Below are 9059 nucleotides of genomic sequence, written 5' to 3'. Positions count from 1 at the left end.
TTGCGGCGGCGGCAAGGCATCAGGTGTGCGCGGAGGATGTGGATGGTGCTATGGTCCACTGATGATGGTGGCAGCCGCCAGCGAGATCCAGCATCTTACTGCGCCTTCTTCACCGGATCTGGTGGCAGGGGCAACCCATGTGGAAACTTCTTGTCCGATCTAGTGGGGATTTGCTCGGTCGGATCAGGATTTGCCAGGAAGATGACCGTTGCGGCCGTGTTCATCGCTAGTTGGCGGCGCGAAGGGTTGCCTCCAGGAGTAGTCGGGGCGAATCTCGGCCCGTGTGTGCCTGTGGTCTAGATGGATGGCTTCAGTCAGTGCAATGGTGCCGTCTGTGGTGGGGAGCTGCGGTGGTGACCACCAGGCCAGGAAGTTTGTTCTGATTAAATTTGCATACATGTCCTATTTGACACCCTCTATACATTTAAATTCAAATTCGTTAAATTTTTTTGAACAATTGCAAAGTTTCCGGTGCCCATCGGAATATCCAGCAACCCGTGGGTGACCCAAAACCCTGACCAGAAATAAAAACCTTAATATAGTGAATAAGGGTACGTACAACAGTTGATAACCCACCACATAATCTAGAGGAGGCAATAAAAAATGATGTACAATTCCATAGTATTATCTCTGATAACTAGTATATATCTGTAAATATAGGGTGAGACATATTATTCTGATGTGACCATCTCTTAATTGAAAAAGGTATTGCCTTTATTTCTGTCATCTCTTAATTAAGAAAAGGTATTGTCTTTATGTCTGTCCTTCAGCTCAGGATTTATTGTACACGTGGCAATCATAAGATAGCATTATTGTACATGCTCTAGGTAAGGTGAGACTGCGTCACCTTGTCCAAGATTTTCAATTTATGGAACTCCGTTTAAAAAAGACAGCAGCTTTGCCGGTCGTTAGTCCCATGAGAGACGGAGAATCAAAGGCAACCCTACTTGTCGACAGCGATGGAGAATGGGACACAGGACCAAAGTAATTCAGCTCAGCAAAACTGTTTACTCATAGTATGTCAGTAGAGCATTTTGCGCCGTCGAACATTTACACTAACAATTGAGCTCTTCGGTCATATATATACATTCCACTAGCAAGCTGCGGCTGACAAGCATGGCAGCAATCATTACCGGAAACTTCCACAACCACAAGACCTTGCGCATGCGGGACTGTGCTGTACCGGCAGCAATGGCATATGCTTCGCCGCGAGATGGACTCACACGATGACCACGGTGATGACCGTGTTCGTCTCCGCCGCCTTCGCGGGCGCGCCTTCGATGACCGGCTGCCGGCACGTGGGACAGGAGCCGCGGGACACCAGCCAGGCGTCGACGCAGCGGACGTGGAAGCCGTGCCCGCAGAGCGGCAGCACGCGCACCTTCTCGCCGTCCATGAACTCGCTCAGGCATATGGCGCACACGTCGTCGATGTCCTCCCCGGAGCCATACACCTCTACGGGGAGGCTCCTCAGGACGCGCCTCTTGATGCCGCTACCGCTGCAGGTCACCCGCGCCGACGCCCGCCCCTCGCCGGCAGCGGGCGCGGCCCCGCGCCCCACGTACCGGAGCGCGCACCGCGCCAGCGAGTTGAGTGCGATTATGAGGAGCAGCCCGAAGAAGAGCGCGGCCAGGATGATCACCACGTTGGTCTCGAAAGACGAGTCTGCCCTCGTCCCCGCCGGAGCCGCGGCGCCTCCGCTGCCTCCGTAGGCAACGCTCGGCGCCGGCGCCTCCGAATCAGGACGAACCATGGTTGATGAAGTTATATAGTTCGGGAGATGTCGATCGAGCAGAGAGTTCACCCGGCCTCTGTTTCAAGCTAGATGAAATATGGTTGTTGGTTCGAACTGGCTGCTGTCTGTCTGTCTGTCGTTCTCTGCTCTGTTCGTGGGTTATATATAGGGGGGGTGCGGACGATGTGCGAGTGTAGTTTGTTGGATGACAAAGGCATTGGCTAAAGTTCAGCAACCCTATCTATCTGGTAGTGAAAGCCCACGCCTACGACTGTCAAAGTGGAACGACTGTGGCTATTGTGCTGTACTACGTGGTGCCCGTCCCCACGCCCGCGTCAAAAGTGGCACATGTATAGGTATTACGTTGTAGCCGTCGCTACTGCCGGCAAAAGGCACAAATTTGATCTCACAACGAAACTATTTCACAAACTAAACTATTTTTTAAAAGTGTTTCACCCAGCTAACCCTTAATGTGCAGCGCATGACAGAAAAGCGTTGCACTCTACTGTGCAACGCCTGTCACTCAGGCGCTACACCTATGCCGCGCCCGACAGCAAGACGCTGCACTACACTGTGCAACGCCTGTTTGTAAGGAGCTGCACAGTAGAGTGCAGCGCCTTGCTGTCGGGCGCTGCACAAAAGGGTCAGCGGTGTGAAATACTTTCAAAGAAAGTTTAGTTTGTGAAATACTTTCGCTCTAAGGTCAAATTTGTCAATACGTTCTTGGGAGATATCAATAGAAAGACGAAATCACTAAAAAAACTGACGTCAGTTTTCTGTGATCCTATTTCATCTTTACGCAGTAGCAGCCAGTTGAGAAAAAAACTTTCAAATAATTCACTTAACTTTCGAGCTGCAGTTGGTCTCTTTGCCAATCATTCAATAGGTCATCTAGTTCAGTTTTTAAAAGCTTGAGAAAAACTATTAAGTCACACAAAAGAACAACGACATACACAAATAGCCCTTTTTTATATAAGATATCATCATCCATACAACTGTGAAACTACAAACGCCATGAAGATATGGCAAAGTCGATCCCAGTAATTCATTTCAATGTAGATACTGGACAATTCTAAACTAGCACAAATGATTACAACAAATATACAGCGAAACAAAACAAATGTTAGGGGAAAATAAAGTTTGTAAAATTAGGAAAGTGCAATTTTGAATACAAATGTAAAATTATAAACACTTTGGTGATATGTAAAGTTTGCACCAAAAAAGAGTTTTGTAGTCTCTAGTACGGAATAAACAACTACTCCCTCGTCCCATAGTGTAAGACGTTTTTTGACAGTAGTGTAGTTTTAAAAGACGTCTTACATTATGAGACAGAGGGAGTACAAAATAGGTATATGTTGGAAACTGCTTTTTATCTATGAAAGATGTTAGAAGCCATCCTTCTGATAATTTATATCATATGAAACTATATAAAATAGTCATGTGAAACTAGATGAAGTCCATTAATAAAATTAAAACATATACTAAATGGAAACTAGATGTATGAAATGTCAACGGTGATGGAAGAAAACACGAATTATATAACAACTTAAGGAGGATATGATGGTTATATTCCATTGATAAATGAAGGAAATACATTTTATTAAGATGTGAGCTTTTCTGGCCTAAATATGTTGTGTACATTTAGTTTTAGAAGCTTGAGAAAAACTATGAAGTCCGACAAAAGAACTATGAGAGACATATATCATCTTTTTGTATTAGGTATCATCTTCCATACAAATGTGAAACTACGAACACCATGATGATATGGCAAAGCCGATCCCTATTATTCCTATTAGTGTAAATAATGGAAAATTGTTAAACTAGCTCAAATGATTACAACACAAACATATCTATGAATACTATGTTTTTTAAATAGAAGAGCAAGTAGTTACTCCAAGGAAATAATTTTTCATCAGAGAAAAAGTCCCATGTTGAAAATATTTGACGCTATAAATTTTGTATAAAATCTGTCCACAAAGAAATTTTACCTGCTAATGCATTTATAATTCTGTACATATAGAAATAATAAGAAGTACGACACCAATTGTTTTTCATGATGCATGTGATACACTTTTTTGACTACAAATTTTCTAGTGACATAAATATGGTACTTTTTTAGAGCACAAGACTATAAGGAAACACAATAATATAACAACATCCATGATGTTTAATATCTTTCCAAGAAATGATAGGGCTAAACTATAGAAAATTATTTAATCCATAGATTTGTTAAATTTCAATAAAATATTTGTAGTAATAAGCTAAAATGATAATGGAATCTGTAATTTATGTAATCTCAACTATGGAAGGAGTTTAATAACAAAATATGACAGACAGTAAATGGACATCGGCGGGCCACTTAGCTAGTTATTTTTAATAACACTACAGCTGTGCGCATGGGACCTTGCAATCACAACTCCAAAGTCTAGAGAATCGCATCTCGCAGTGAAATCTCATGGTTGTGAGCGCTAGTGGCTCGAGTGGTGTGTGTGTGTGTGTACCCTACTGCATTGTAAACAATGGAGCAAAAAAGCGTGCTCTTATCTGCTACAACAGAAGAGTGTGAATTTACGTTGTGCATGTCCCCACTGTATCCAAAACAAAAAGAGCAAAACCGTTCGCTTTGTTTCCGTGGCTAGAAAGGAATCTGCCATGACATCCTGCATGGCAACATCTCTGTGGGGAGTTACAGTTTTCCCCTAGGGCGCACCTAGGGTTCCAGATATCCCCGGCGGCGCGCTGCTAGGGTTCCAGATCTACCCTGAAACACCGCACAATCTCACGTCCGATCTCCCTCCGGGGAGTTCCCACGTGATTCCCCTGGTGTGTGGCTACTGCTAGAAGGAAGTGCATGGCTGGGTTAGAGAGGGCGATGGCGGGATCAGAGACAGTGGAGCCGAGGCAGTCGGCAACAGGCGGATCGGCGAGCAGTGGAGATGGATCGAGGGGCCCAGGGTATGATGCAGTCCTGGAGGACAGATTTGAAGGTCTGAACCTCCATGGCGAGGAAGAGGAGGAACTAGATCTCTCTGGTGAGATCGATGGCCTGATAGCTGAGACGAGATGGATAGCAATTTTTAAGGTTCATACTCGGAAGCCGTTTAGCCATGTCTCACTATTCAAGTCTATGCAAAACGCATGGGCGGCGGCGCAGGGTGTAAGCTTTAAACCTAAGGGAGAAAATCTGTTCCTCGCGCAATTCTTGTGCTTGGGAAATTGGAACCGTGTCATGAACGGTGGTCCGTGGTTATTTCGTAACTCAACTGTGGTTTTGGAGGAATACGATGGTTTGACCAATGTGCAAGAGTATAAGCTTGACCGTATTCCAGTATGGGCAAGAATCACCGGGATTCCGGTGGGGCTTATGAAGAAGACAGAGATAGCAGAGAAGATAGCAAAAAAGGTTGGAGTTCCGCCAGTTAAAGTGATTGTTAATGAGGGCCGGATTAACCCAACAAAATACTTGAGGGCTCGAGTTTTTGTTAAACTGGATACACCACTTGTTCGTTTTGTTCCCCTGACTTTGAAGGAGAAAAAGAAGTATCCAGTCACATATGAAAACCTTCCAGATTTCTGTGAATTTTGTGGGCTCATAGGCCATATTGCTACAGAATGTGGTGGCGGGATACACCCAGCCGAGGAGTGTCAATGGGGGGACTGGTTGCTGGTCACCTTTGATGCCCCGTTTGGGCGAGGTGAGGAAAGAGGTGGTGGACGTGGTGGTGCTGCAGGGGGCAGAGGCCGAGGCTTTGGCACAGGGCGTGGTAACCCTGGGGACCCTAACCCTCAAGAAAACATAGATATGGAGGTTGAGCCAGAGGGGAACAAAGGGGCTGCAGTTCCCATGGTACGGAAGAGATTGATGGATCAGAACGGCAATATTGTGGTGAATGGTGGGGCTGCCAGGCATGAACTTGCTGGTACTTCACCTCCCCAGGGTTTTGTGAGCGATAAGGTTAATCTGCTGGAAAACGGAGCAAATGAGACCATAGACAAGAGGTTGCTAAACACACCCCAAAAGGTACATGATCCGAAAAGGATGAAGTCAGCAAATGAGGGTGAGACAAGTTTAAATAGCACATCGGCGACACCCCTCGAGGGTGATCGCCGGAAGCAATGAAACTAATTAGTTGGAACTATCGGGGCATACTGGGAGCCCCGACAGTTCGCTCGCTTCTGGACATCCAGAGGCGATATGAACCGGATGCGTTCTTTCTGTCTGAAACGCATTTGGATGAAGCTAAGGCAGAAGAGTTGATGAGGAAATTACGCATGGATGAGATGATCGTTGCTCCCAGCTTAGATGGTAGAAAGGGTGGACTACTTTTGGTTTGGAAGAAGGAGGTAAGGATCTACTCCCGGGCTTCCACCCTTGATTTCATCGATGTCTCGGTAGAAGAGGAGAATGGAGATATGTGGAGACTCACCGGGATCTACGGTGAGCCAAGCTGGGAAAATAAGGATCGTACATACAGACTGTTGCGGGACCTTCATGCGCAATCCAGGTTACCGTGGGCTGTTATAGGGGATTTCAACGAGATTCTGCTCTCATCGGAGAAGGAGCGGGTGCTGCTCGCCCTCACACTCGCATCCAAGCTTTTCAGGATGCGCTGTCTGACTGCTCATTGGAAGATTTGGGATATGAAGGGGACAAATTCACTTGGTTCCGAGGAGGTTGACGAGAGAGGCTGGACAGGGCAGTTTCAAACGCGGAATGGCTGCTAATGCACCCTTGGGTGGGTCTGTGCAACCTTGAGATGGGGAAGTCTGACCACCGACCCATTTGCTTGGATACAGATCACTTAGCTGGGGTGGCAGAGAGTAGGCCGACCTACAAAAGAAATTTTGAAGCTAGATGGCTAGCAGAGGAAACTGTTGAAGAGGTGATGAAAACGGCGTGGTTGAAAGCTACCCAGAGGGGTATTGGCCCCGGTACAGGAGCTAAACTAGCTGCTGTCCACAAGGACTTGCATGCATGGGATAGGTCTGTACTGAAGGAGCCTAGATCGAGATTGAGAAATGCACAACGAGAGCTTGAAACTCTGATGCAAGCTAGCCCGACACCAGGTATAAATTTGCAACAGAAGGAACTCTCCTTGTTGATTGAGAATTTGCTTGAACAAGATGAGATATATTGGGCACAGAGAGGGAAGGTTAGTTGGCTGCGCCGAGGTGACCGAAACACAGCTTATTTTCACTATTCAGCCTCGGCGCGTCGACGTAGGAAGTTAATAAAGAAGCTTAAAAATAGTGATGATTTCTGGGTAGAAGGTAATGATAATCTTAAGCCTATGATCCAGAATTATTTTACTAATCTTTTTACATCCACTTCGGCAGATGTAGATCAGGACCTGTTAAACTCTGTAAATCCTTTGGTTACAAATGAAATGAATAATTTGCTTTTGGCTGAGTATACCAGAGAAGAGGTCCGTAAAGCCTTGTTCCAGATAGGGGATATGAAAGCTCCTGGTCCTGATGGACTTCATGCAATATTTTTCAAAAGATTTTGGCATATAGTGGGTGATGAGCTGACAGATGAGGTACTTAATGCTGTAAACAATAAGAAGATTCCAGATGGTTGGAATTCTACAAATGTTGTGCTAATTCCAAAGGTGAACAGCCCAGAGTTGATCACACAGTATAGGACCATCAGTCTCTGTAATGTGGTGTATAAAATAATTTCAAAGATGCTTGCGAATAGGTTGAAACAGATTCTCCCTGAGATTATATCCCCAACACAGAGTGCCTTTGTGCCAGGAAGACTCATCACCGACAATGTGTTGGTAGCCTATGAAAGTTTCCATGCTATAAAAAAGAAAACTCATGGGGCTAACGGTTTCTGTGCTGTTAAGTTGGACATGAACAAAGCATATGACAGAGTAGAGTGGAACTTCTTGGAGAAAATAATGTTGAAGATGGGTTTTCATCCACATTAGGTAGAGCTGATTATGGAATGTGTATCTTCGGTAAGCTACCGAGTACGTTTTAATAATACCGAGACTGAAGAATTTTCTCCTACGAGAGGCCTACGACAGGGAGACCCTTTGTCTCCATATCTATTCTTGTTATGCTCTGAAGGACTAACAAGTTTGCTAGCACATGAACAGGAGATTGGGGGCCTTGAGGGGGTCAGGGTTTGTAGAAACGCCCCTTCTATTTCGCATCTGTTATTTGCAGATGATTCGCTGGTTCTAATGAAGGCAGATTCACATAATGCGGGTACTCTGAAAAGGGTCCTTGATACATATTGTACGAGCTCAGGACAACTTGTGAGTAATGCCAAATCAAGTATTTTATTCAGCCCAAATACGAGTGTCCATGCAGAGAGACTGTTTGCAGAGACTTAAACATCATGACAGAAGCCCTATCTGACACTTATCTGGGCCTCCCGACTATGGTGGGGGTGGACAGGAGCGACTGTTTTCAGCATTTGATTGATAGAGTCTGCCAGAGACTGAAGGGTTGGAAGGAGAAAACACTTTCGATGCAAGGTAAGGAGATCTTGGTCAAATCTATAGCACAAGCAATACCTTCTTATGCCATGTCTGTGTTTAAATTACCAAAAGGTATTTGCAAGTCTATCACCGATGAAATTTCTGGTTTTTGGTGGGGAGATACGGAGGAGAATAGAAAGATGCATTGGTTTGCGTGGTGGAGATTGTGTGTTCCAAAGAAGGAAGGTGGGCTTGGTTTTAGAGACTTGTATAGTTTTAATCTTGCTTTGTTAGCAAAACAGTGCTGGCGACTAATCCAGAACCCGGACTCTTTGTGCGCACAAGTTCTGAAGGCAAAATACTACCCAGACGGAGATATCCTCAAAGCAGGGCCAAAGAAAGGTTCATCATACACGTGGCAAAGCATTGTAGCGGGCATCCAAACTTTCAAGAGGGGCTGTATATGGCGAGTGGGAACGGGATCAAAAATTGATATTTGGCAGGACCCATGGATTGCATCGAGTGTGACACGAAGGGTAATCACTGAGAGGGGGGCAACACTGCTCACCAAAGTAGAAGATCTAATCGATCCATATACGGGACAGTGGGACGAAGACCTCATTCGTGATATTTTCTCACCCGTGGATGTACACAGAATATTACAGATTCGGTTATCTGCTAACTTGACAGAAGATTTCGTAGGATGGAACTACACATGCTCTAGCACCTTCTTTGTGAGGTCGGCGTACCACATGGAATTTGAACACCAGCATGGATCATGCCTTATGAGAGCTGATGGACAAGGGAGCCAACGGATAAATGCGGTCTGGAAAGATATGTGGAGCCTTAAAATACCGGGGAAAATCAAGCATTTTGCTTGGAAAGTTTTG

General features: G+C 45.3%; 1 protein-coding gene across 1 annotated transcript; it reads right to left on the bottom strand.

Moving 5' to 3' along the window:
• Positions 1–865: 865 nt before the first annotated feature.
• Positions 866–2187, bottom strand: LOC109768080 (RING-H2 finger protein ATL72-like). The gene has a single exon (XM_020326813.2). The coding sequence runs from the start codon at positions 1751–1753 to the stop codon at positions 1220–1222; it is 534 nt and encodes a 177-aa protein (XP_020182402.1). The 5' UTR covers positions 1754–2187; the 3' UTR covers positions 866–1219.
• Between the last annotated feature and the right edge of the window lie 6872 nt (positions 2188–9059).

The sequence above is a fragment of the Aegilops tauschii genome, chromosome 5 (assembly GCF_002575655.3).
Source record: "Aegilops tauschii subsp. strangulata cultivar AL8/78 chromosome 5, Aet v6.0, whole genome shotgun sequence".
Taxonomy (NCBI): Eukaryota; Viridiplantae; Streptophyta; class Magnoliopsida; order Poales; family Poaceae; genus Aegilops; species Aegilops tauschii.
Note: the sequence above shows the minus strand (reverse complement) of the source record. Positions and strands in the feature narration are given on the sequence as shown.